We start from the raw sequence: 27,794 nt of genomic DNA on the forward strand, positions 1-27,794 counted from the left end.
TTTACATATGAGCAACAACACAATTACATATGCAGTAGAACTGGATACTGCATACATGGAGTGCATTAAGAGATAAGGCTAAAAGCCTAGTTCTTTTAACCATCCTAGAAGTGGAGTTATTTAATATTTCTGTACCTCCTGAAATGTGTTATAGCCTTTAATAAAACAAAAACATTTGGTTACCTTTTTCCACAGTTGGCTAATGAGCAGTGGCCAATGTAGTTAATATTACATATCTGTGCAATGTTAACTTTCACCAGCCAGTATGATTCCTTCTGTAATAATCCTTTATACAGTGTAAAAACCCTGCTGACATCTAGTGTGATCTTTTACAACAGTTCCAAAAGGATCTATGTCTCTATTAGGTTAATGAGATAGGAAGCAGGAACCCCTAACTTAAATCATATTATTTGAAAAGTCTTCATTCTGTAATAAAGCTGTTACTGAATAATAAAACAGGTACTGTACATGAAAAGGACCTTTTTATATTAGCAACGAGGCATAACAAGATATGAATTATATTTCAATTTGTTGTGCCTGTTTGTTAATCGTAAGATCAGAGACCGACAGCCTATGAACACACTGACCCAAATCACAGTGTCATGTTTTTTTTCCATTCAAGAACAATAAGGAGGCATTTCTGACCCAAAGAGAGCAAAGAAATGGCCTTTTGTGGGGATAGACCAGTATTCATGTTCTTCTGAACAGATTGTACTTTCTGACATACATCGCTGGGTGGCCCTGGTTTTACTAGCTACATTCATTTCCCCCACTCTGTGTTAGTCCACACTCCTCAGTATAAAGGAAAGTATATATCATTTTTACTGCATACATTCTAACTCAGAATAAGGGAGACGTTTTACCGTGTCTGTAGGAGGAGAGGCTATGGCCCACAAATGTTTTCTTTATTGCTCTCCATGGGGTTTTCCACTGGGAGTCAACTTTGATTCCTGCCAGGGCTCTGAAGGAGATGTCAGAGAGGCAGATATTCTGGAGACTTGGTACATGCATCCTTTCTCACCATTGCTGCCCACTTTTGGCTCAGAATGCCCATTGACTTCAACAGGAGAAGGATCTGTACCTGAGTGTGTGACTTAATCATTTGTGTCTGGCTAGTTATTCACCTATAAACATCAATCTATGCACAGGGCTGGCCTGGGGATTTGCTGGACCCAAACTCTCAGGAGGGTACATGTAGGCAGAAGCTGGTGGCAGTGGTGGGGGGGGGGTTGGAAATCAGGCTGCAAGTTGCTATCTCAGTGGTTCTATCATGGAAGGGAGAGATTGGGATTGAACAGTGAACCTCTTCCCATCATTGTCTCACTGGCAAAGGGGAAAGATTAGTTTGAATAAGTTGCTGAGCGAGTGCAGGATTGAGGGAGATCCACAAAAATCATGCACGAAGTGGTCACACTTATCTTGCTTGTGCCTAAGACTGGCTGTGCCTTTGGACCTTTGATCTGTGGTTTCTGTTTCTACAAAGCACTTTCATGGACTATACCTATAAAGCACTCGTGGCGGAACATTAATGCAGTCCAAGTTACAAAAGACATTTATACCGTCCATCTGCCCAAATTCCTTTCCTGAGTAGTTCCGTTTTCCATCATCACAAAGATGATATTTCTATAGGAACTGTAGAGCATGAGACAGCCCCATCCCTGACAGTGGGTGTCACTGGGAATAAGGGAACAGAAGATTTGCATACCATTGAGGATGCCTAAAGGGTTAGAGAGATTAATGAACTCAGGTAAGTGAACTTTGGTGGGAGTGAACCATGCTCAGACAAATGATATTTCTCCCTCTCTCTGCAAATTAGTATGGTCTCTTGGAGATGGAACGCCAGAAGAACCAGAGAAGCTTGACAATTCCCAGCGATCCACTTTATTTATTGAAAAACCACAGGGTGGTTCAGTGAATGTTGGTAAGTGGCTAGAAAGAAATTAAATATGAGGGGTCTTATGATACAGATAAAGTCTGACAAGAGGTACATTTCACATAAGATTTAAATTCTGCCCTCAGGCACATGCAACTCCCATTAACTTCAATGGGAATCGCATGCTCCTCTTTGAAGAATGAATTTGGCCTGTCTGTGAAGAGAACATTCAACTGGTTAATATCAAGACCAAATTTAGATCTAATAATTTAGTCAGGGTGAAAGCTGGAAGTCGTGCTCACTTGGAGAAGATAGATGATCACCTGTACTGCTGTTAGCTGTACAACAGCTGACACTGGGAGAGTTTCAGAGATTGTTGTTTGTATGCTCTTACACTTTCTCAGTCTCTAATTAGAAGAAATGATTTTGTGGGAATCTGTAGAGCATAAACAAAACTAGGGACTGGAGAAATAGGAAGTAGACATGTCCCTCTCTGAAGCCCATCAATACTGCTCTTTCAGACAGCCATCTGGGGTTGCTATACAACCTCCCTGTCAAGTCTCCTTTTAACGGTATACGCAAAAAGAAAAGGAGTACTTGTGGCACCTTAGAGACTAACAAATTTATTAGAGCATAAGCTTTCGTGAGCTACAGCTCACTTCATCGGATGCATTTGGTGGAAAAAACAGAGGAGAGATTTATATACACACACACAGAGAACATGAAACAATGGGTTTATCATACACACTGTAAGGAGAGTGATCACTTAAGATAAGCCATCACCAACAGCAGGGGGGGGAAGGAGGAAAACCTTTCATGGTGACAAGCAGGTAGGCTAATTCCAGCAGTTAACAAGAATATCAGAGGAACAGTGGGGGGTGGGGTGGGAGGGAGAAATACCATGGGGAAATAGTTTTACTTTGTGTAATGACTCATCCATTGAGTCATTACACAAAGTAAAACTATTTCCCCATGGTATTTCTCCCGCCCCCCCCCCCCCCCACTGTTCCTCTGATATTCTTGTTAACTGCTGGAATTAGCCTACCTGCTTGTCACCATGAAAGGTTTTCCTCCTTCCCCCCCCTGCTGTTGGTGATGGCTTATCTTAAGTGATCACTCTCCTTACAGTGTGTATGATAAACCCATTGTTTCATGTTCTCTGTGTGTGTGTATATAAATCTCTCCTCTGTTTTTTCCACCAAATGCATCCGATGAAGTGAGCTGTAGCTCACGAAAGCTTATGCTCTAATAAATTTGTTAGTCTCTAAGGTGCCACAAGTACTCCTTTTCTTTTTGCGAATACAGACTAACACGGCTGCTACTCTGAAACCTTTAACGGTATAGCTACACTACATTGTAAACCTCGGTTCGGACTCGGATTTGAGTCCAAACCCCTCTACCATCCACACACATCTTTCTATAAAAGAAACTTGTATAAATGTGACAGGCAACCACATTTTCAGTAATGACTGAATTTTTTTTCTTTTTTAAAGGAGAAAATATTACATTTATTGCCAAAGTAGAAGCCAAAGATCTTCTTCGAAAGCCAACTGTAAAGTGGTTCAAAGGTAAATGGATGGACCTGGCCAGTAAAGCAGGCAAACACCTTCAGCTGAAGGAGACATTTGAGCGTCATAGCAAGGTACACTTATATTTTTCTTTTTTAAAGAGACAAAACTTGAAGTCTTAAAAACCATTCTTAACCAAAAAGAAAAGGAGTACTTGTGGCACCTTAGAGACTAACAAATTTATTTGAGCATAAGCTTTCGTGAGCTACAGCTCACAAAAGGTTATGCTCAAATAAATTTGTTAGTCTCTAAGGTGCCACAAGTACTCCTTTTCTTTTTGCGAATACAGACTAACACGGCTGCTACTCTGAAACCATTCTTAATCAGTCATTCATCTAAGGATGGAGGGCATTGTGGTTCAGGCATTGGATAGAGACTCAGGAGAACTGGGTTCAATTTCTGGCTGCACCACACATTTCCCTAAGATGTTGTGTCTGGTAAGGATCTGATGCATCATGTCCACTGGCATAAAACAGGAGCTCCTATGAGTAATAACTTTGAAAGGGGGTCTCTGAGTCACAGTTCCTTTCTAGAGTTTCTCCTGGGCAGCACAGCTCTGCATCACTCCTGACACAGGCAGAGAGAGTAAACTCTCCATGTAGGCCATAGCTTTTAACTTCCTCTTTGTACATATGTATCCTAAACTAAAATGATTATACTTTGCATTTGAATTTCAGGTTTATACATTTGAGATGCAAATCATTAAAGCTAAGGAAAACTACGGAGGGAACTACCGCTGTGAAGTAACATATAAGGATAAGTTCGATAGCTGTTCTTTCGATCTTGAAGTCCATGGTAAGATTCACCTTTTATAAATTTATAAATAAAGTCCATTTATAGATTTTCCCCCCCCCTTTTACAACAAATATGGTATAACTGTATTCTCAAGGCCACAGTGAAGGAAGTTTTAATGTTAACTTTTTGAACACAATGCCTCCTGAGCAACTGTGATTTCTTTTCGGAATGAAATATATGATAGAGGGGGGTGGCTGGCAAGCATGGGTTTGAGCCAGAGCCCACGGAGGTCAATAGAAAGACTTCTATTGAATTTAGATCAGGCCTCTGCTAAACAAAAAGAATGCCTGTCATAAATCTGTCAAGAGATACCACATGAGAGAGATTATGTATGCAATTACATCCAAGAGAGATTCTGATATGGAATGGTTCTGAATCCCCACCTGTGCAGAGAGAGTGTAAAATGGTACCCAGTCAGTGATAGCATTATACATCTACTTTGCCCAGGTATAATTGACTGCATAATGTAGTGGAGACTCAGGGCCAAATTATTTGTCAGCTTATGCATGATAAAGACCCTCTTCTGGCAAACATTTACACACATGCTTAACTTTACTCATGGGACTTCTCACATGAACAAAGTTTAGCACATGCATATTTGCAGAGCCAAAGAGAGATAGGAAGCAATAAGCAAACAAGAGCGAACAATCTTGTCTGCCCTATAAAGGCTACTGTTCAAATCTTAAAACTTGCAAATGTTCACCTGGTTCTGTAATTTCAGCAGGGAGGCAGATCCAGTCTAGCTTCCCAAATACCCAGAGGGCAGCAACACTCCAAGCAGCCTAGTCAAGTATTTGTTCATCCTAGCAAAACAAGCCTACCAAATTACCAAGGTCATCAGCTTGGTCATCAGCCAGGGATTGCTAATTGACAGAGACAGGCCTAGGAATCTGCGTGTATTCATTAGGCTGCTAGGTGAAGGACTCATCTATTCACATCTATAAACTTTCTATAGGACAGAGTTGTTTCATCTAGTCAGATGTCTAATTCATGCAGGGGGAAATTCATCCTTGTGCCAAGGCCCAGTACAAAGGTCTATCCATCAGTTATATCGCACATAAACTCTCCAAATAGGGTTTATGTGGTGCAGAGATCTTGTGCTGGCCCTTGATACAGGGATGAATTTCCCCCAGAATCTTCCACTCTGTCAGACCAAGCTCTTATATCTTTCTCGCTGACCACCTAGCGGGAGAAAGACAAAGTCTATTCTGGGTGGCAAAAAACAACTGATGATGATTTGGGCCCCCAATATGATTATGCTGGACTTATTTTTTTCCTGTAAAGTGTTGGGCAGGAGGGAATTTACTTTGAAAACTGGAAGATGTCAGTGAGAGAGAAAAAAAGTGAGAGAGATGCAGGATGTGTGGGGTCAGGAGGGAATGTGAGAGAAACATCACACAATTTGATCTTGTATACAGAAATTTATAATGTAGTTTAGAGAAATGTACTAAAAAAGATTACCTCTGCACTGATGAGACTTGCAGTTGGCAGATCTTGATGCCAGAAGGGCATATACATGGTGGTCACTTAGCAATGAAACTGAAGTAGTTTAAAGCACCAAGGTAAAAATATTTTTTTAACTTTTTTTTTCTTTCATAGAATCTTCTCAGGCTGCTCCATCTATTGACATCCGATCTGCTTTCAAAAGAAGGTAACTTTGAGTGGTGATCCTGTGAAGTTACTCAATAATGGACACACATAGCATACAATCACCTCATACCATCTCTCCTAGCCAAACATATCAAGTGTTATAAAAAGGTGGTGTTGTAAATAAAGATGAAAAAAGTAGGATGTAAGATAATTGAAAGTGGGTGGGATGAAGTAGCCTTACATCAGAAACTGCATATACAGTATAATAGACTTCAAAATGAAAGTCGAGTGTAATTGCTATAACGGGAAGTGTTGATGGAATTAGATAATCATACAGTAAGCACAGCAAAGGCTAAATAAAGTTATAGGATTGCATTTATGAAATTCCATTTTTAAGAGATAAAAGCTTATATATCATTTTCTTTAAGTAACTCCAGAGTAGAGCTGGGAAAATAATTGATTTTGGTTCACTGGCAGATTAAAAAAAAAAGAAAAAAATTTTTGGTCCAGGTCAAACTAAATCAAAACATTCCCCCAAATTTAGGTGAATTAAAGAAGTCCATTTTGGTTCAAACAAAATATGCCATTCAATCTGAAATGTTTTGTTTCTGGGCATTTCAAAAGAGCTAGAGTCACATAATAACCAGATGAAGGAGGAGGAGATGGAGGTGCCCCTTTTACTAATTAGACCAGTGATTTACAGGTACTTGGGATATGGGAGACATGGATTCAGTTTCCTCCTCTGTCAGATGTAGAGCAGGGTTTTGAACTTGTGTCTCCCACATCCCAGGTGAGTACCACCATCCTCTTCTCTATCTTCAGCCATTTTGTGAATCTAGCCAAAAAATTTTCTGGCTGAAACTATTCAGTGAATTCAGTCACATTCACAAATTGTTTCAGGTTGACCAGAACGGTATTTTTAGGTGAATAAACTATTCATCTGAAAATTTCACCTAGCTCTACTCCAGAGTTAAATAACCACTGTAGCAACTAGTTTGTGAAGATTCCAAAGACTCTGTCTTTTTGCAAGCAGTGTCTTCTGGGATAGAAGGTAGTAGCCTATAAACATCATATACTAACGCTACACTGTAGTTCAGGGTAGAAAATGAAAAATATGTATTACCTCACCCACCTTGTTTCTCTCATTCATTTAAAAATAGACAGGAACTTTAGATAGGCAGAAAATAATTACACAAGTGGGATTTAGTCAGCATATTGCAAAAGAAGGTTGTCTGTTTTAGCAGACGGCGGATAGATAACATCAGAGACAGAAAACATCCCAACATTTAAAAATTGATATTGACACTTAAGATCATTCCTTCATAAGACAGAACTTGTGTTTTAAACTCTTTTAATGTGTGTTTCCCAATACATTTTCCATCTTATTTGTAAGATGCCATTAAATATTATCTATTTCTTTACAAGAATTTTTAAAATTTTATTTTGTGATTCATTAAAATATCCTACTATATGCTCCCTGATAGTAATCATCTATGATATGAAAGTTACTGTGGGCCCAGTCCTGCACTAATTGAAATCAATGGCAAAATTCCAGTTGACTTCATTGTGATAGGATTATTTTCTGATAAAAAGAAAAATGCATGCCAAATTTATCTTGATAATAACATTAAAATATATGCATTCCAGAAGTCTTAGTATACAGCATGATATCCTAAACCTTCTCTCAGATTATTGGAATTTTTAGATAAACTAGCCATTAAAACCATTGTTATGATATAGTCTTTATACTTTCTAAATCGGCACACATTTTTCTTACCAGAACAGAAATAAAAATATTGGGAACACAGTCTGTGGACAGAAAACCAGTGTCATTTGTTAACTTAAAGATATAAGCAAACAACCTTTATAACTGTGCTTAAGTAGTAACTTCTTTTATTAAATGATGCGCTATTGAGGTAAATTCACGTTCAGAAGGATATTAATTTCAAGGTGAATTCTTTCCTAGGGGCGCATTTTTGCAACTGTACTATGACTCAACAGCAACCAAAATGCGAACAGAATAAAAAATACTTCTGAAAACTTTATGGGAAAACTGTATGCAAACTCTAAGGTGAAATCCAAGTGCCATTGAGTTAACCGCCATTGACTTCAATAGTGCCAGGATTTCGCCCCTAATGTTTACTGTCATCACCCCAACAATAGAGCATTTTTTTCTATGTACTGTATATTGTAATAAAATTTTCTTGTGTTAAGAAGACCTGCTAGAAGGGACTGCATCTTTAAAAAGGCTACAATCACATTTTAAAAGTGTACAAAGTATTTCTTCTTTTTTTCTGTCTGACTTCTCCCTTTGCTGACACACAGAGGTTAAACTTAAGTGTAATGCTTTGCTAGCTGGTATCTGACACAGCTATGCATTGTTAAATGCAGCACACTCAACAATGCAAATCTTTGTTTTATATTTATAACAGAGATCAGCACAAGCCCTTTGTTTTTTACACATACATATTACTCAAACTCAAAAACAAAGCCCTTTGTGTTGATTGGCTTAAGTGAATTTGTGTTCTAAAATACAACACAAATCTTAGCAAATTAATGTATGCAATCTACAAAAATTTGCCTTAAAAGTATAACAGCAAGCAATACAAACCTTTGTGTTTATTTTTCACAAGTGCTTGTTATGGAACCATAACTTGTGTGGAAACGAATACAAGTTTGTGTTGATTTTATACCATTATTTGTGTGTCTAGACAGTATTGCATATACAGGACATCTAGAGTGTTTGCAATGTGTGTTTTGCAAGTCCCTCTGTATTAAACAAAGATTTGATCTTTTTTTTATTAACAACAGCGGTGAAGGACAAGACGATGCAGGAGAACTTGACTTTAGTGGTCTCCTGAAACGTAGGTGAGAACCAAGTGATGAAGTGAGCAGGTGTGGATTGGAAACCATTAGGTTCATATACAGAAAGAGTCAGGTTTAGCATTAATCATTTTTCAAAAATTTTATTATCTTACTTTCTTCTGATATTCCTAACTTTTTATTATTTGAGTATGAAATGCAAAAGTTCAACTAATCATATCATGTAAACATAGTAGGCAGGAAAGAAGCCTCAGATTTGAGTGTGTCAAAGATTTTAGGTTGTGGTGCACTTTCTTAATGGAACAAATCAATAGTATTAAGTCTACATGCTATTTATTTTGTGTTTGCATGGAGTTTTTTTTTCCTATGCAGGGATGGCAGGTTAGAAAATTGAGTCTGGTGGGAAAGTAAGAAACTATAGGGGTTAAGATGGCCCATTTGGGCACACTTTAAATTAACTTTAGCAAATATCCTCAGACTTTCAAAATGTAGGCATTTATATTATTTCCAGGGGGCTTTCTAGTTCACGATGTGCAAATCGGGGAAGAAGGATATTTTTTTTTGATGATCACTGACTCTTCTGCTCTTCCCTTCTCCATGCCCCAGCTAGAGAATGCAGTAAACTTATTATTTTTTCAGCATTATGTGCTCTTTCATCATCTGACCAGAAAGCAACAAGCAGGTTGTTTAAGGAACACGCAGGTATATTATTGAGACAGTGAGGTCCTAAGGAAAACTTGATAGCCTCTTACAAAAATGAGGGAAAATTAGCTTTCAGATGATATGCAGCATGACTTTGCAGTTCTAATACCCAAAGAGGAGCTAATATCAAACTGTTTGTACATGCACACCAACCTTTAGGTATATGAACAAGTGTTCAATGTTAATTTGATTTTCCTTCATGTGATGGCAGCTAAAAATATTAGGCATCTGCTCCTCAAGACCCCATTTAAAGTTTGGATGCTATTAGGACAGTCCCATCCCTCCAGGTTTCTTGGACCCAGTTTTGCCCTTGGATATAGTATAGTGCAACTTCCATTGATGTCAATGAGAGGTGAGCATAGAATCATAGGACTGGAGGGGACCTCAAGAAGTCATCTAGTCCAGTCCCTTGCACTCATGGCAGGGACTAAGTATTATCTAGATCGTCCCTGACAGGTGTTTGTCTAACCTGCTCTTAAAAATCTCCAATGATGGAGATTCCACAACTTCTCTAGGCAATTTTATTCCAGTGCTTAACCACTCTGACAGATAGGAAGTTTTTCCTAATTTCCAACCTAAAGCTGCCTTGCTGCAATTTAAGCCCATTGCTTCTTGTCCTAGCCTCAGAGGTTAAGAAGAACAATTTATCTCCTTCCTCCTTGTAACAGCCTTTTACATACTTGAAAACTGTTATGTTCCCTCTTAGTCTTCTCTTCTCCAGACTAAACAAACCCAATTTTTTCAATCTTTGCTCTTAGGTCATGTTTTCTAGACCTTTAATAATCTTTTGTTGCTCTTCTGTGGACTTTCTCCAATTTGTCCACATCTTTTCCGAAATGTGGTGGACATCTCCAGTTGAGGCCTAATTAGCACAGAATAGAGTGGAAGAATTACTTCTTGTGTCTTGCTTACAACACTCCTGCTAATACATCCCAAAATTATGTTTGCTTTCTTTTTTTTTTTTTTTTTGCAACAGCATTACACTGTTGACTTGTATTTAGCTTGTGATCCACTATGACCCCAGATCCCTTTCCACAATATTCCTTTCTCATTTTGTACGTGTGCAACTGATTGTTCCTTCCTAAATGGAGTACTTTGCATTTGTCCTTATTGAATTTCATCCTATTTATCTCGGATCATTTCTCCAGTTTGTCCAGGTCATTTTGAATTTTAATCCTATCCTCCAAAGCACTTGCAACCCCTCCCAGCTTGGTGTCATCCGCAAACTTTATAAGTGTACTCCTTATGCCGTTATCTAAATAATTGATGAAGATATTGAACAGAACCAGACCCAGAACTGATCCCTGCGGGACCCCATTCATTATGCCCTTCCAGCATGTCTGTGAACCACTGATAACTACTCTCTGGGAATGGTTTTCCAACCAGTTATGCACCCACCTTATAGTAGCTCCATGTAGGTTGCATTTCCCTAGTTTGTTTATGAGAAGGTCATGCAGGACAGTATCAAAAGCTTTACTGAAGACCAGATATACCATGTCTACCACTTCCTCACAAGACTTGTTACCCTGTCAAAGAAAGCTATCAGGTTGGTTTGACACAATTTGTTCTTGACAAATCCATGCTGACTGTTACTTATCACCTTATTAACTTCTAGATCTTTGCAAATTGATTGCTTTATTATTTGCTCCATTATTTTTACCGGTACAGAAGTTAAGCTGACTGGTCTGTAATTCCCTGGGTTGTCCTTATTTTCTTTTTTATAGATTGGCATTATATTTGCCCTTTTCCAGTCTTCTGGAATCTCTCCTGTCTTCCATTACTTTTCAAAGATAATCACTAATGTTTCAGATATCTCCTCAGTCAACTCCTTGAGTATTATAGGATGCATTTCATCCTGTGATGACTTAAAGACATCTAATTTGTCTAAGTCATTTTAAACTTGTTCTTTTTCTATTTTAACCTCTGATCCTACCTCATTTTCACTGACATTCACTCTATTAGATGTCCAGTCACCACCAACCTTCTTGGTGAAAACTGAAACAAAGAAGTCATTAAGCACCTCTGCCATTTCCACAATTTCTGTTATTATTCCCACCCCCCCCTCACCCCCCACATTGAGTAATGGGCCTACCCTGTCCTTGGTCTTCCTCTTGTATTTGTAGAATGTTTTCTTGTTACCCTTTATTTCCCTAGCTAGTTAGATCTTGTTTTGTGCCTTGGCCTTTCTAATTTTGTCCCTACATACTTGTGTTATTTGTTTATATTCATCCTTTGTAATTTGACCTAGTTTCCACTTTTTGTAGGACTCTTTTATTATTTTTAGATCATTGAAGATATCCTGGTTAAGCAATATTTACTATCTTTCCTACACTGTGGGATGCATAATTTCCTACACATGCATAATTGAAGGGAGAATTTTCCTTTAATCTCTGCTAGCACTCACCTCTGACTGAGAAAAAAACACATGCCATTAAATACATTAAAGATTGTGACGGTCTTAGATCGTATGATAACAGGGGCCATATAAATAACTTGGATATCTAAATAGCTAAACTATTTGTCCTACAAGAAAAATAAAAATACCCAATAGAACCAAGAGCAGTTTCCAACTTAACCAGTGGCAGAGCTTCCATGGGACCAACTTTCAGTATATAGTAGAAGCAGGATGTGAACGAATTGTTTGAATTGATTCAAATCCACCAGGTCTCCTTTTTTTATCCTCTCTTTATTCCTAACTAAGAACTTCAATTTGATGTGTGTTCACTTAACTATCCTACTGAAACAACAGTAACGTGACCATTCTGATTGACTGTCTTGGGGTACTAATATATGGATTGCATATGGGGAGGTTTCATTGTTTTTGTGGTAATGTGAAATTGTGACACTCACTTCACTAACATAAATAATTCATTGTTTTATTTGATAAAAATATATATTAATAGAAACACAGTATAACTCTTGTGTGGTTAATGGGGAAACCAAACCAACCTGTTTTTAAATAGAATAATTTTATATTGATAAGACCAGTGTTTTGCCTCCACATTTGAGCTTCTGAAATTCAATATATATTTTAACAAAAGTCTAAATGCACAGAGTCTTAATGCTGCTTTTTTAAAATTATTTTGTGACGCTCTCACAGGAGTCAAACCAGTAAGCCATCTTAATGACATACTGTGTGAAGTGGTATGTCTCATCACAGCAATGGGTCAATAATGCCATGAAATTCCAAAAGGCGCAAATCTCAAAGAGATTCAAACATTTATACTTTTTTTTTAAAATACATTTTTCAACAAAATGCACATCTCTTGGGTGGGGGAAATTGGATGATATTGTGGTCTAGATAATTTACAATGGATCTGCCTGGAAAGTAATAAATGTTGTTTGCCCACTATCCACAGGTACAAATATTATAGTCTCAGAGAAGAGTGTGGTTGTTCAAAGTGTCAAAATTTGTTCTTAGTTATGCAAGGTGAATAGAGAGGCTGGAATAATTGTTTAATTAGTTGAAAATCTGGACATGCTCATCCTAATTGTCAACCACTGCCAGATTTTAATGGGGCACATTGTCATCTCGGTTCATGTGGATGTGTGTGTGTAACTCTCATTAGCATTGATAGGAGTTGCACAGCTAATGGCCAGCGCAATGAGATGAGAATTCTATCCCTTAGCGCGTGTCAGCTTTTACATATGTTTGCAAGCTGGGTTTGACCTGACCTCATGCAGGAGGAATCTCATTGAAACACGACTGTTTTCAGTAAGTAGTCAGTCTCCATAAATCATAAGCACAAAACAAAATTTAAGATATAAAATACCGTGCAATGCCAGACTTTATATTATCTTATGAGTAATACTACCCACCATGAACATTTTGAATCATCTTTTAGCTATTTCTTAAAAATACCACTGAACTACTATAAAAGCTTTAGAGACTAACAAATTTATTTGAGCATAAACTTTCGTGAGCTGTAGCTTACTTCATCGGATGCATCCGATGAAGTGAGCTGTAGCTCACGAAAGCTTATCCTCGAATAAATTTGTTAGTCTCTAAGGTGCCACAAGTACTCCTTTTCTTTTTGCGAATACAGGCTAACACGGCTGCTACTCTGAAACCTATAAAAGTTTGTAAACTTTCTGGATTATATAACGGTATAGTACTGTTCCCTAGTCACTGGCCCAACCCTGCTAGACTTCTCAGAGATCCCATGATTCCTCTATACCATAAGGCAATAAAGGCTGAAGTTTCTTTTATTTTTCCATACGTTTGTGTTCTTGCTCTGTTGCCAAAAGTGCTGATTCCACCAGAACCTGTCAAATTTAATCAGGGCAACCCTGGTCTCAGCCAGGACGTGCTTCTGGAAAAGAAGGGTCAAGACTTTTGCTCTCTCTCCCCTATGCCCCTATATTACACTAGCAGCTTTCTTTTTCTGAGATAATCAGTGGATCTCATCAAAATTATAATCTTATCCAGACTGCCCCATTATCCCTGCATTTAATGCTTGCCAGTTTCAAAATGGTTAACTAGTTTTTTTTATCAGCTGACTCTGTTGACTCAAATATAGACTTTGAAGCTAACTACAATAAATATGATACTCTAGCTTGTTTAATATGAAATCTGATAAGCTTGAACAAACAGAACTAACTCTAGAGATCTAAGAAAATGCTTCCCATTACTAAAAATCACAGTAGGTACAGAGGTCAACATATTTGTGTCATGAGTACAGATGTCAGTGGACCCATAATACCGGCCTTGTACCAAATTTAACCCCAGTCCTGCAGTTTGAGAAATACAGATGTCAGAGATGAGGACATCGGTGGCCATGCCTACTGGCTGGAGCAGGAGTCAGCCTAGTGGTTAGAACAGGAGTCAGTAGCCAGGAATAGGAGCCCAGGATCAGAGCTGGACTCAGAGACCAGATTACCAGAGTCAAGGGTCAGAGCCAAAGTTAGGAATCAGAGTAGAGGGTCAGAGCCAGATGACCTGGAGTGAGGCATTGCAGGGGCAAGGCTGAGGCCAAGGCAGGAGCAGGGCTGAAAACAAGCAAGTACAGGAGCTAATGCAGCTGTGGGCAAATGCTTTGAGCAGCCATTGGACAAATGCTGCTGCTGTGCTTAAGAGCATACCTGTTGGTTCCTTCAGCTAACTGTGATTCAGTTACGAATCCTCTGTTGCTCAGTAGGGAGGTGTAGCTCGTTGGTCCCAGATTCAGCGGCGAACCCTAATTCCTGACAGCTCGCCTGGGACCAGTGAAAAGTTCATAGTATATCTACCATATGGATATTCTCTTCTGGTTCCCAGGATGGGTCTTCCAGACCATAACCTTCCCAATAACCAAGTATTAGACTTTCCCTCAAACTCACCTGGAGTCAGGGATTTTTTGAATTACATACTCATCTTGCCCTTTGATGGATATGGGTGTGGGCAGGGGATTGGATGGGCTGGGAACAGGTTCTCTGTCCATGGCTTGAGAAGGGAGGTATGGAACATGGATTAATTTCCAATGATTTGGTAAGCTGTAGCTTGAAAGAGACCAAGTTGTTCTGTTCTATGATCATGAAGAGCCCTATGCATCAGTGATCCAGTTTAGCTGAGGGATGGATGGATTTAAGATTCTGGAATGGACACCCAGATCTTGTCTCCTATTGCAAGGTTGGGAATGTCTGGATGGCCCTCGTTGGCATGGCATTTATAGGCTTCCTTAGAGGTGCTTAGGTGCTATTGGAGCTCTTGTTGTATCTGATGCAGATGGGTGACCAGCTCCACTGCTGTGGATACCAGGAAGACTGTGATCATGGAAGCGAGGATGGAATCTGTAACTAGCATAAAACAGGTTTTGCTGAGTGGAGGCATGGGTGGAAATGTTATAAACGAATTCTGTGTATGGTAACAAGGGAAGCCAATCATAGCGTTGGTAATTTAAGTATCAGTGGAATCATTTTTCAAAGATCTGGTTAACTTGTTCTGTCTTCCCATTGGGATGAGGGTGATATAAGGGATTCCACACCAAGGATCTTGGAAAAAAAACTAGGAAAAAATTGTGGAGCTTGGACTTACACAACACCAGAGGGCAAACCATGAAATCAGAAAACAGCTTCCAAGAAGAAGCTAGGGCGAGAAGGAATGAAATGCTCCATCTTGGTTAGAAGATCAACCACAACCAATATAACCTTGCAGCCATAATAATTCTAGTATAAAGTTCAGTGATACAGTGGACCAGGGTTGTGGCAGAATGGGCAAGAGCTGGAAGAGTTTGAGTGGCTTGGAGTATGGGTTCTTGGTCCAGGAATAAAGAGTGCAGGAGTTTATGTAATTCTGGACATCAATGCATAGGCCTTGCCACAAGAAGCTTCATGAAATAAGATTCAGGGTTTTAGCTTGGTCAAAGTGGCTGGTAAGTGGTGTATCATGACATAATTTTAGAATTAAGAGGATAAAGTGTCCTTCTGGAACTAGATCTGTTCCTTGTAACAGACTGTCCGTCCCTCAGTTGAAATTCTGAGGTGGTGGGGAAACAGTGGTATTTAAGATCTGACAGAGGTGGGTGGCAAACAGGTCACAAGACGAGAGATTGGATGGAGGACATCAGGCTACTGTCCACCATACCACTAATAAAATTAGATGATTTAAGGACCATGGAAGGGGGTTCTGAGTCCATTTCGAGATATTCATCTTCGCAGGATAGGGCATATGCCTTCCCATTTCTTACCGTTGAGCAGTAGACCACCATGAAGTTGAACCTGGAAAAGAATAGGAACCAGCAAATCTAGTGTTGGTTAAGGCACCTGGCCATGGCAGAGGAATTCCAAGTTCTTGTGATCTGTAAGAACCTACACCAGAAACTTAGCTCCTTACAGGAGATGGTGCCATTCCTTAAAGGCTGTCTTGATTGCTAGTAGTTCTCTATCCGAGATATTGTGGTTCTTTTCTTCTGGGGTTAGTTTACAGGAGTAGAAAACATGAGGATGAAGTTGATTATGATGCCCCTTTGCTCAGATAGTTTGTCTCCAATGGTCAAGTTGGATGCGCTGGTTTCTACTATAAATTATCAGGTGGAGTTGGAGTGGACCAGGATGGGTACTGATGTAAAAGCCCTCTTCAAGTGGTCAAAGATGAGTTGAGCCTTTGGGGACCAGAGGGACTGAGCTCCTTTCTGGAAGAGTGTCATCAGCAGAGCTATCAGAAAAGTTTCAAATGTACTTCTGGTAAAGGCTGGTGAAGCCTCAGAACTGCTGCACCCCACCATGTGTCCCTTGGTCTGTCCAGTTAGAGATGGTGGCTACCTTGCAGGTCCATAGTTAGTTCCCCATGGGAAATAATATTTCCTAGGAATTCGATCATATTCTGATCAAATTCAGGCTTTTCTAATTTTGCACAGAGATGATTCAGATGAAGCCTGACATGGCATGCATGTTGATCATGAAGAGTCTGGTCTTCAGAAAACATGAGGCTATCACTGAGTTATATAACAAGAAACTGATACAGCACCTCTATATTTATATCACTGATAAAATGTTGGAAGGTCACTGGGGCATTGCACAGTATGAAGGGCATCACCAGATATTCCAGTGTCCATACTGGGTGTGAAAGGCAGCATTCCACTCATCCCCTTCCAAAACCAGAACCAGGTTTTAGTCTCCATGGAGGTCTAGTTGGTAAAGACCCTGGCAGAGCGAAGCTGCTCAACGTATTTGTTGATAAGCAACAGGGAGTACTGATTTTGGGTGGTTATTTTATTCAACTCCCAGTTGTCCACACAGTACCACAGAGAGCCGTCTTTCCTGGCCACAAAAAAAGATGGGGCATAGAAAGACAGATGATCCCCTTTTCCAGGTTCCCTCAGAGATAGACTCTGAGTGCCTGTAGTTCTAGTTCAGCAAGAGAGTAGATACACCCAAAGGGAGCCTTGGCTCTGGGCTGAAGGTTTATAGGACAATCATAGCACCAATGAGAAGGCAGGACATCAGCCTTCTTGCTGTTGGGGCCAGCAGGGACACCTTCAAGCTGGGTCCCCCTGTTCCAAAGTCTTTAGGATGGGGCTGGACTCACTCAGAGGGAGAAACTCTAACCTACAACTGGGCTCAGGAAAGCAGGACTGCTGGCAGTACAGGGAATTAAAATGCACCATGCTTGATCCCCAAATGATGTGGGGATTGTGTGTCACAAGCCATGTGATGCTAAGAATGATTGGAAAGTGTGGGAAATGGACCAAACCAAACTGGAAGGACTTATGATGACCCTGATGGGTGGTGACCTCCAAGGATGATCTCCTGTGTGACTGGCCTAAATGTAGGGGAGAACTGTTGATGGTCTCCATGCAGTGATGGCCTTATGCAGTGTCAGAATCTTGTGTTTTAGGGGAAATTCTAGGTCCACAAAATTCCTGGAGGCACCAGTGGTTCCAGGCTGAGCTCTGTCATTGGGGGTGTCATAGACAGAGCAGGAGCTGAAGGTGTGTTGAGCATTGATTAGATGCCATCAAGGTGCCGGAGGACCACTGTAGGAGTCATGAATTGGAGCAAAGGGGAAGTGCTAGCCTCACCCAGATCCCTCTACTGGTGCTGGAACCTGGCATTTTCTCTACCATCCCTTTGCCATACAACTCAAGGCAAAGTGTCTTGGTCCTCTGCAGTAGAGGCATAGCCCTGATATCCCATGTTGATCTTTCTTTGCATCAGAGAGATGGTGTCAGGCTGTGTCCAGTTGCAAGAGTTCAGGCTGTGGGGTGGGTATGGAAGGTTTTCTGACCAATGCCAAGGAGCCACTTCTTTTCCTGTTGGCATTCCCACAGGCAGTTGTCTATCTTAATGCGAAAAGGGAATCCAAGTTGGTCGGAGCTTCTGCCCACACAAGCTTGCCTTTGTTCTTGTTGTTCAGATGGAGCCAGAAATGGTAACACTGTGCAGCTTTGTACCACTTGGTGTCTGTCACCAGGCGCTGAAACTCCGTAGCTGATTGGTTGGCATCCCAGTCTCAGGGTCTGGAGCATAGCTTGTGCCATGAATGTTCGATTTGAGTCATCAAAATTATTTCCATGACTTGGACAGAATTCTTAAATTGGCCCAAAAAAGGGCTGTATTTTTTCCATAATGAAGAGGCCCAGACCTGCACCTCCCTGGTCAGCAAACTGATGATGAGCCCCACTCTGGACCAATCCATGGGGTAAATTTGCAGGCATAATAGAAACAGGAGCCGACAATGGTTCAGGAAGTCACAGAACTTTCCATGGTGTCTGTCAAACTTGCCTGGTAAATGAATATTCAATTCTTTAAGGTCCTTGTGCCAGGCTTGAGTATGTAAAGGCAGTGTTCTGCTCCTGCAGAGTGCTAATCTGGGTTTGTAAATTCTGCAAGGCATCGACCAATGCCAACAAAGGGATGTTAGTTTCTGTGGCATCCATCCTGGAAGAGGAAGCTACCCCAATTTTGGTTTTGGGCTGCGCAAACTGTCAGAGATCGGAATGTGGGTGGTCATATCTAGCGATTAGAGCAGGAGTCCAGCCTAGTGAAGGAGCTGGAGTCGGTAGTCCAGAATAGGAACCTAGAGTCAGAAGTCAGGAATTGTAGCTGAGGGCCAGAGCTGGGTTACCTGAATTGAGGCAAGGCAGGAGCAGGGCTGGGGCCAAGCCTGGAGCAGGAACTAATGCAGCTGTGGGCGAATGCGTTGAGCAGCCATTGGCCTAATGCTGCTCCTATGTTTAAGAGTACACCATTGGTTCCTTCAGGCAGTCTGGCCAATCAGGTGATTCTCTTGCAAGCCAAGTGTGATTCAGCTACAAGTCCTCTGTTGCTCACTAGGGAGGTGAAGCTAGTATGTCCCAGGCTCAGTTGCAAGCACTAATTCCTGACAACAGGTGTACCCTTATGCCGATGACTTCAGTGAGGTTCTGTGTGTGTCCCTGCTACCAGAAACAATTGCAGAATTGGGGTCTACGTTCAAAGACTAAAGGCCTCTTTCATAACTATACAATTTATACACTACACTGTGATCTCAGTTATGTTGGTATAAATCACAAGTGACTTCACTGAAGTCAATGAAGTTACAGCAGTATGAGAAACTGGTTTATGTGAGATCAGAATCAGGCCTTATCATACTACTGTATTTTCAAATATTTTTTTCCTCAGGATGTAAAATTTCCCACAGATTGATGATACTTGGACATCCCAAAAAAGAACCTTGGATCCAAACTTCTCCAAAATACAGAAGTTTGGATCAGGATCTGAATTTCATAGTTAGCCATCCGTCTATAAGAGACAAAACCAGAACCCTTGATTCAGTTACCTCATGTACTGTGAGAAAGTTTGAATCCAGAACTAACCTCAGGGTAGGTTTGAATCCAGAACCCAGCTCAGGTCCATCCTTAAGTGAATCAAAATTTTGATTTAAATCTTCAAATCTTAACCAAAACTTTTCTAATCTCACCATAGATTTAATACCCACTTGTCCCTTTCTTTTCTAATGCATTGAAGTCTCATTAACTATGCTACATCAAAAAAAATATTTTTTTTACTACTGTTAGGGAGATTAAACAAGAGGAAGAGCCAGAGATAGATGTGTGGGAGCTCCTGAAGAATGCTAATCCCAATGAATATGAGAAGATTGCATTTCAGTACGGTATCACTGATCTGAGAGGCATGTTAAAACGTCTGAAACGCATGCGCAGAGAAGAGAAAAAGAGTGCAGGTATGACTAAGGAAAAGGTTTCTTACATCAGTTGGTCAAATATGAACCATCTTCTTGCGAGACAGGGTGAGACAAAGTCTGTGAAATATACGGGGACAAGCTCTAACCTGATTTACACACAGTGAAACCCCACTCAAGTTGTACAGGGAGTAAACCGGGGCAGGTTTTGGTTCCCAGTGCTTAACATAAAAGCCACATACCATTCGGTATTTATCACTAATGTCCTGTGTGCCAAATTGCAGTTCTTAATTGAGCACAACTCCCATTGACTTGCAAGGGAGTTTCACTTGGTTAAGGACTGCGTAATTTAGATCCTATGTAAGGAGTAACACTTTAGTATTCCTCAACTTTAATAATCTAAACATCTTATTTGCTCTTCGCCATTTATTTTTGTACTTAATTTTGAAACTTCGCTCAGCTTCACTGAGATCCTGGCTAGTGCACAAACACTCCTTTGGGTGCAGGGGGAGGCTGATTCAGGAATGTCCTTCCCCATTCAAGATGCTTAGTAATGCAAATTGTGTAACATATGTACATGCACACAATTCTGTCCAAGGTAACTGTCTGGCATTTGCTTGTATACCGGGGCACTTCTCAGGTTCATTCCAGATACTTGTGTTGCTCCATTGGTTCCTCAGAGAATTCCCCTTGTGTCGAAGATATCTCCCTCCCAGAACACAGGTCAGGAAGCATTCCCAGAGAAACGGGAGCATGGCCAAGGCCTTATTGTATCCCAGTGATCCCTATCTATTAGATCAGTCCATTGGGGCCACTGGCAGATGGGTGTAAGTTAGAGCAGTCTTTAAAGTGTTCTAACTTATTCCAGAGACTGGAGAAACCCCTGGCCAGTAACAGTATTGAGGGACCATAAAGATGATATAAGGGCCACCTTTGCTCAATCTCTCTAGTTCTGCACTGAGCACAGTTTGGCCACACCAGATATTCTAGGCCAATAAATCCAGAAATAATGTACATGAATTTAACTATGTCGAGTACTACCAGAAGTAAAATGAATGGTTCTGCTGCTTCAGTCGTGCTTGGAATTTTAAAATTATCTACTGTCATTTACACAATCAGAGATCCATTTTTTTCCTTGGCTGTTAAAAGCAATTGGATTTAAACTGTCCCTTCGTACTATAATATGGTTCAACTCTTCTAACATACAAACTCATAATGAATGTTATAGAAAAGGTCATTCACTCCTATTTACCTTCTCATAAAACATAAACAAGGGGATAGTCAATGTAAATGAAGAGCAACACATTTAAAATTAATAAAAAGAAATACTTTTGGTATTTTTTTAAAGATGGCGTTTAATTAATTTGTAGAATTTATTGCCAAAAGATATTATTGAAGTGATGAATTTAGTGTGGTTCAAAAAGGGATTAAGCATATGTCTGAATAAACTTGCTCTAAACTGGCACAAAAATTTACATACAACATCAAATCTCTGCTTCTGGATAGAAGTCAGCCACCAAAGGAGGTCAGGGAGAAATTACCCATCTCCATAGTCATGTTATTGCACAATTGACTTTTATGGGTACCGTTCCTCATCTGATGAAGCATCTGGCACTGGCCAGCATTGAAGGAGAGAGTATTGGACTAAATGGGCCTTTGATCTGTACCACTATGGCAGTTCCTCTGTTCGGTGGAACTCTATCTAAAGGGGGAGAGGCAGGTGGAACCGTGTGGGGAGAATCTTCAGCTCCCCTCCCAGTCCTGGTGCAGGAGCAGTGTTGGGAATCAAAGCAGGAATGGCAGAGTTGGCAGGAACAGCTTCACCCCAGCTACGCACAAGGACATTTGAATCTTTTAGCAGGAAGGATGGGAAAGGAATACAAACTGCTCCAAGGGGCGAAGGACGAGGATGTCCCTCAGCACCGGCAGCAACTCTGATTAGCTGCCTTTTCTATTCTCCCACTTTCTGGGGAGAAGCTGCCTAACCAATAAGGTTTTTCCTGCTGCTGGGGTTTTCCTTGCAGACCTGTAGGAAAGTCTGAAAACCTACAGACCTTGGGGAAAACCTGTAGCTTTGTCAGATCTGTAGAGACCTTTCTTCTCCCCCCCATTCTCCGCCCACTAATTGCACTATAAACTTAGTGTCAGTTTCAGGGTAACTGCACCTGTATCCCCACCTCCATGGTCCACTCCAGGAGATCCCAGTCAAGTTTCAGGTGTTCAGCTGCCACCTGTCTCTGGGAAGGAACCCTGCTGCCATTCCCTTCTGACGGGGTTTTAAGGCTGCACAACTTCCTGCCTTACTCTGTGATATTCCCAGCAAGCCAGTTTGCCTACAGTCAGTGCCTGTGCATTGTTTTTTCTCTCTGGGGGCTATGAACAATGTTTTAACAACAGTTACAAGTTACCACACAGCTCTTGCTAAGCAAGCACGTTTATTCCAAAGGTAAAAGCATTACAGAGAAAACATAAAAAACAATGGAAGTTTCTAAGCTAAAAGCTTATCAGAGGTCACCCATCAGTTTTATGAGGCCCTAGTAAGCCAAAGTCTCTCCAATCCTTTTGCAAGGGAGAAGCCCGCCCTCCCCCCTTAAAAAGAAGGTCCTGAGTCAGCTTAAACACACCACTTTTAAGACAAAATGTTTGTTTTCATAGTCTCTAGAAACTCAGTTTGAACTGGAATATGTAAACCTCCCCAAGGGAAGATACCTTTCTGGAGGTGTTTACAACATAAGTGATTTACCTTACCCCTAACCGCATACACACACACACAGTTCTAGTTCCTGAAGGAGCTGTGGTAACCCTCCCTCCTGGAGTAGAAACACAATCATACATATAATCCCTGGCCCACGGTGATACATAAATTTAGTACAATCTGCTCCCCCAAAGATACTGCATGAGGTTGCAATTGCTGTCACACCGAGACTGCCTACACTGTAATTAGTTGTGAACAATTTATCTGTGGGAACATTTTCTTCACTTTCAATCTACTGGGGACGTGTTCCTCTGAGTCTCACTTCTGTGCCTGAATGTAAATAAAAACCCAAAGTGAAATTCTCTTGAAACCTCTAGGCTTTACCTAGCCTTATGTTTAAATGAAGTGAAACCATACATTTTATATGATTTTTATACAAAGCCACAAATTGGCCAAAATTATAACTCAGACCAGGGTTTTGATTAAGCAGATTTGCAAACCTGAATGAATCTTTTGACAAACCTCATTAGAGTTTTGAACTTATAATGAAATTTGAAACTGGACTACTTTTGCCTGGTTTCAGGTATTTTTATAATGCTTTGCAAAGTTCCACTATAAAAGGAACTGCAGTTTGCATATTCCAATCCATTGAAACAATTTGGGACTTTCATTAACTCTTAGGCAAACCATAAAGTGCTCACTCTGACAAAAGGAAATTCAGTGGGAATTTTACCGAAGTAAGGACTTCAAGGTTGGCCTAAGTAGCAATAACAACAACAACATCAGAGAGTTCCATCGTAGTTAAGTTCATTATAAATGGGTTCCATATTATGTACTGTATCAGTCCCAGTTGGGTTTTGCATTATGCAATGTCCTTAAAACATGCAAATTTTCATTTGTTTCTCCTCTTCTTTTCATATACCCTGCAACAGCTTTTTCCAAAATTCTGGATCCTGCATATCAGGTGGATAAAGGAGGTAAAGTAAGGTTTATGGTGGAGTTGGCAGATCCAACGGTGGAGCTCAAGTGGTATAAAAATGGCCAAGAAATACGACCAAGTACAAAGTAAGTGATTTTTACTAAACACATCAAATAAATTCGACACACTTTCTCGCTGAACTAACACATTGCATCTTCCCTTAATGCTGGATTTGTTTTGTGTAGATTTACCCCTCTTGGTAACCAAGCTCACACCAACTTCTTTTGCAGACTGTTTATCATAATCAAACTTCACATAAGTTATATGCATGCTGTAAAGGTGCCAGTGAACTATAGTTCAAAGAACAATCCACAGTATGCTTCAGTATTAATATAGAGTGTTCTCTGCATCCCCAGGAATAGAGAGGAATATAAAATATATTCCCACAACAAAACATACTGAACTATACTCTGCCCTCTAATCTGTAAGGGATTGGGAAATGATATGGTCAGAATTACTCCATAACAGTTCTGCAGCGTGACTTGGAGGAGAGATGGCTGACTTTATATACCAGACCCTGTGTCATGTCACCGGGAGGGTGGAGGGGAGTCTATAAATTGGGGGAACAGTGGTTGGGAAGATAGGGAAGGGAGCAGGTATGTCCAATGCTCCTTGAATCAATTATCGCTTATGCTAAGGTCAGCACCACTTATTATCTATCAAGGGATAAGGTCACAGTGACCCTGCTCCCAGGAACAGCAAAATGCACTTAACTCAAAATCCCAGTACGCTGCTTGCATTAGCCTGCCAAGAACATCTTTACCAGCAAGGCCCCTGTACAGAGGACTCAGTGAGCAGCTTTCCCTTCTCAGTATTAACCAGTGCAGGATTTGGCCCAGTATTAAATGACTGCCATCATGCAGAAAGTCTAGGTGTCTTTTCTTTAATCCCTTAATCTGCCTTGACCAATTCAGGGTTCCACCACAGGCTGATTTGTGGACACCCATCCTGTAGACGTTGAACTGAAACCACCAACTCATTTCACACAGGCTGCAGAACCTCTGTCAAATGCTAATAAGCTTTGGTCATTACTGAGGTGAAGCAAATCTGAACCAGTGATAAAAAGGTGAAATGCTCCATATCCCATTACAACTCCCCTGAGTCATCTGGCCTACCAATAATGGTAACTTCTTCACCTCAGCTGTTATTGTACCTCAAAAACCTGTTAAGAGTGTCAGAATGAAGCCTAGGCTCCTGTTACAGGTTATTTTTTAGCTTTATTGGTCTAGGACTTCAGATACTCACTTTGTTCTGCTATCTTCAAGAGCCAGTTTACAATTATTTTTTCCAAATAATTGTGGCTGGGATTTTCAAATGAGCCAAAGGAGTTAGGTGCCAAACAAGCCTATAGCTTTTCTTGCTACTGGGTATTTACTACCACATCTCCATCCTTGTTAAGGCTGAAGAAGACCTTTCAGGCCATCCACTCCAAAGCCATGCACAAAATAGGCTTTCACCCTACAATAATCCTTTGAACGTTTTGTAGTTAAAAGGAGAACAAAAGAGACCAAGTTTTTCTAACTCTGGGTTGCTCTGTGCAAATTCAAACAGGTACATTTTTGAGCACAAAGGTAACCAGCGAATTTTGTTCATCAATAACTGCACAATGGCAGATGACGCCCGCTATCATGTGACGAGTGGTGATGAGAAATGCTCCACAGAACTGTTTGTAAGAGGTAGCGTACATTATCTTGCTTTTTAGTTTTAAAACAGCAGGCCAGATCCTTAACTGTTGTAAATCGGCATGGCTCAATCTATTGGAACAATGGTGATTTACATCAGATGAGGCTCTGATCCTGGGTGTGCCTGTATGTCCTACCCTCCCCATCCCCTATGATCTCTCTTTATCTCTTTGACAACCCTACTGATTCTTCTTTCCTCCACCTCTTAGTGTTTTAGTGGTAACTTCAGCACATAGAAGTTTTGTGAAGCTGTGATCCTCTGTAGATTGCAACCTATTTTAGGGGTCCACTGACTACAGTGTTAGCCTTCCTAGCAGTACAGAGATTTGATGATACTCAATAGACTCAAGCCAACTGAACTTTTGAAAATCATCACAAACCAATCTTTCCAGCTGTAGATTTAGGCCACTGACCTTAAGAGAAAACTTTTCTTTCTCTCAAGAGCATGGATTTGTTCTCCAAGTCTCCCTGCACTTGTGCTGTTAACATTCTTATTGGAATCACTGATGGTGCTACTGGCGCACAAGCAGGAAACTGAGTAAAAGGCAAGCCTTTGGTTAAAGATGCATTAGAAAATTGAAGGGAAACTTCTGTTTGTAGGAAGAAAAATTACAGGAAAAGAAAAGCCATTTCATATATATCAAAAAGCTATTTAAAACAATAGTGACTAAAAACCCTATCAAATAGTTGTCAGTGTTCTTTTAAATTAATGTAGTACAAGGATTGTATTCTCTCTTGCTTATTAAGTTGACTTGAGTTTTAACAAGCAGGGATGGATCTAGCCTATGAAGATTCAATACTATGCCATTTCCATCGCAGCGTATGATGAGAACATTTGTACTCTGGGGGATGGAGGGCTTCTAGGAAAGTAGGAATGTGGATCTGCACTTAATCCATTTAGGTTAACACACTGTTTGCAAAATGGATTAAGAGGTACGTTTTTCTTTTCACTGACTCAAGATCTTGCAATAACTATACCTGCTATTGGTATATGGGCAATCTTTTTACGGATTTCAAGTAGAAAAAAAACAAAGTCTTAGCCAATATCTTAAAAAGATGATTGACATTAGAATTTTTAAAATATAATTATTTTCTGTACTGTTGCAACACATTTTTTCTATTTTGTTTAGTTGTGTTTCTGAAACATAAAACCATATTTTTTTCTCATCATAGAGCCCCCAGTGGTGGTGACCAAGGCCCTGGAAGACCTGAGTACCTATGTTGGTGAAAGAGTAGAATTATCCTGTGAAGTATCTGAAGAGGATGCAAATGTGAAATGGTAAGCCATTTTCGTCCACCTCAGAGTAGCTGCTGTTTTCTCCAAGAATGAAAAGTGCAGTGTCTTAAGGACCATTTAATCTTCTGTGTATATAAATTTGAAATGTGATTAGAAAATATTGTTTTTAAAAATACTGTGACAGCAATAATATGCTTTTAGTTTAATTAATTAAACTAATAATAATAATTAAATTCCCTGAAAAAGCACAAGAGCAAATCCACACAGACACACCCCTAGAATCCCAAGCAGGAGTATTCTATCTGCTACCCAAGATCCATAAACCTGGAAATCCTGGACGCCCCATCATCTCAGGCATTGGCACCCTGACAGCAGGATAGTCTGGCTATGTAGACTCCCTCCTCAGGCCCTACGCTACCAGAACTCCTAGCTATCTTCGAGACATCACTGACTTCCTGAGAAAACTACAGTCCATCAGTGATCTTCCTGAAAACACCATCCTAGCCACTATGGATGTAGAAGCCCTCTACACTAATGTTCCACACAAAGATGGACTACAAGCTGTCAGGAACAGTATCCCCGATAATGTCACGGCTAACCTGGTGGCTGAACTTTGTGACTTTGTCCTCACCCACAACTATTTCACATTTGGGGACAATGTATACCTTCAAATCAACGGCACTGCTATGGGTACCCACATGGCCCTACAGTATGCCAACATTTTTATGGCTGACTTAGAACAATGCTTCCTCAGCTCTCGTCCCCTAATGCCCCTACTCTACTTGCGCTACGCTGATGACATCTTCATCATCTGGACCCATGGAAAAGAAGCCCTGGAGGAATTCCACCATGATTTCAACAATTTCCATCCCACCATCAACCTCAGCCTGGACAGGTCTACACAAGAGATCCACTTCCTGGACACTACGGTGCTAATAAGCGATGGTCACATAAACACCACCTTATACTGGGAAACCTACTGACCGCTATACTTACCTACATGGCTCTAGCTTTCATCCAGACCACACCACACGATCCATTGTCTACAGCCAAACTCTACAATACAACCGCATTTGCTCCAACCCCTCAGACAGAGACAAACAGCTACAAGATCTCTATCAAGCATTCTTACAACTACAGTACCCACCTGCTGAAGTGAAGAAACAGATTGACAGAGCCAGAAGAGTACCCAGAAGTCACCTACTACAGGAGAGGCCCAACAAAGAAAGTAACAGAACCCCACTAGCCATCAC

General features: G+C 40.5%; 1 protein-coding gene and 1 long non-coding RNA gene across 5 annotated transcripts in view; one reads left to right on the forward strand and one right to left on the reverse strand.

The window, feature by feature from the left end:
* The window catches only part of MYBPC1 (myosin binding protein C1), a 218,305-nt gene that overhangs the window by 147,673 nt on the left and 42,838 nt on the right, over nt 1-27,794 (forward strand). For all 4 annotated transcript variants that reach the window (XM_043518991.1, XM_043518995.1, XM_043518998.1 and 1 more), the window contains 9 exons: nt 1,817-1,921; nt 3,367-3,515; nt 4,119-4,236; nt 5,836-5,887; nt 8,638-8,694; nt 19,827-19,990; nt 23,576-23,708; nt 25,174-25,298; nt 26,478-26,583. In XM_043518991.1, the coding sequence (XP_043374926.1) occupies nt 1,817-1,921; nt 3,367-3,515; nt 4,119-4,236; nt 5,836-5,887; nt 8,638-8,694; nt 19,827-19,990; nt 23,576-23,708; nt 25,174-25,298; nt 26,478-26,583 (1,009 nt within the window). The remainder of the gene's footprint in view (nt 1-1,816; nt 1,922-3,366; nt 3,516-4,118; nt 4,237-5,835; nt 5,888-8,637; nt 8,695-19,826; nt 19,991-23,575; nt 23,709-25,173; nt 25,299-26,477; nt 26,584-27,794) is intronic.
* Nucleotides 339-27,520, reverse strand: LOC122461078. The gene is made up of 3 exons (XR_006282797.1): nt 27,510-27,520; nt 14,581-14,597; nt 339-462 (listed from the first exon to the last, which is right to left on the reverse strand). It is a non-coding gene; the product is annotated as an uncharacterized LOC122461078 (long non-coding RNA).

Source organism: Dermochelys coriacea, chromosome 1, assembly GCF_009764565.3.
Source record: "Dermochelys coriacea isolate rDerCor1 chromosome 1, rDerCor1.pri.v4, whole genome shotgun sequence".
In the NCBI taxonomy this organism is placed as follows: domain Eukaryota; kingdom Metazoa; phylum Chordata; order Testudines; family Dermochelyidae; genus Dermochelys; species Dermochelys coriacea.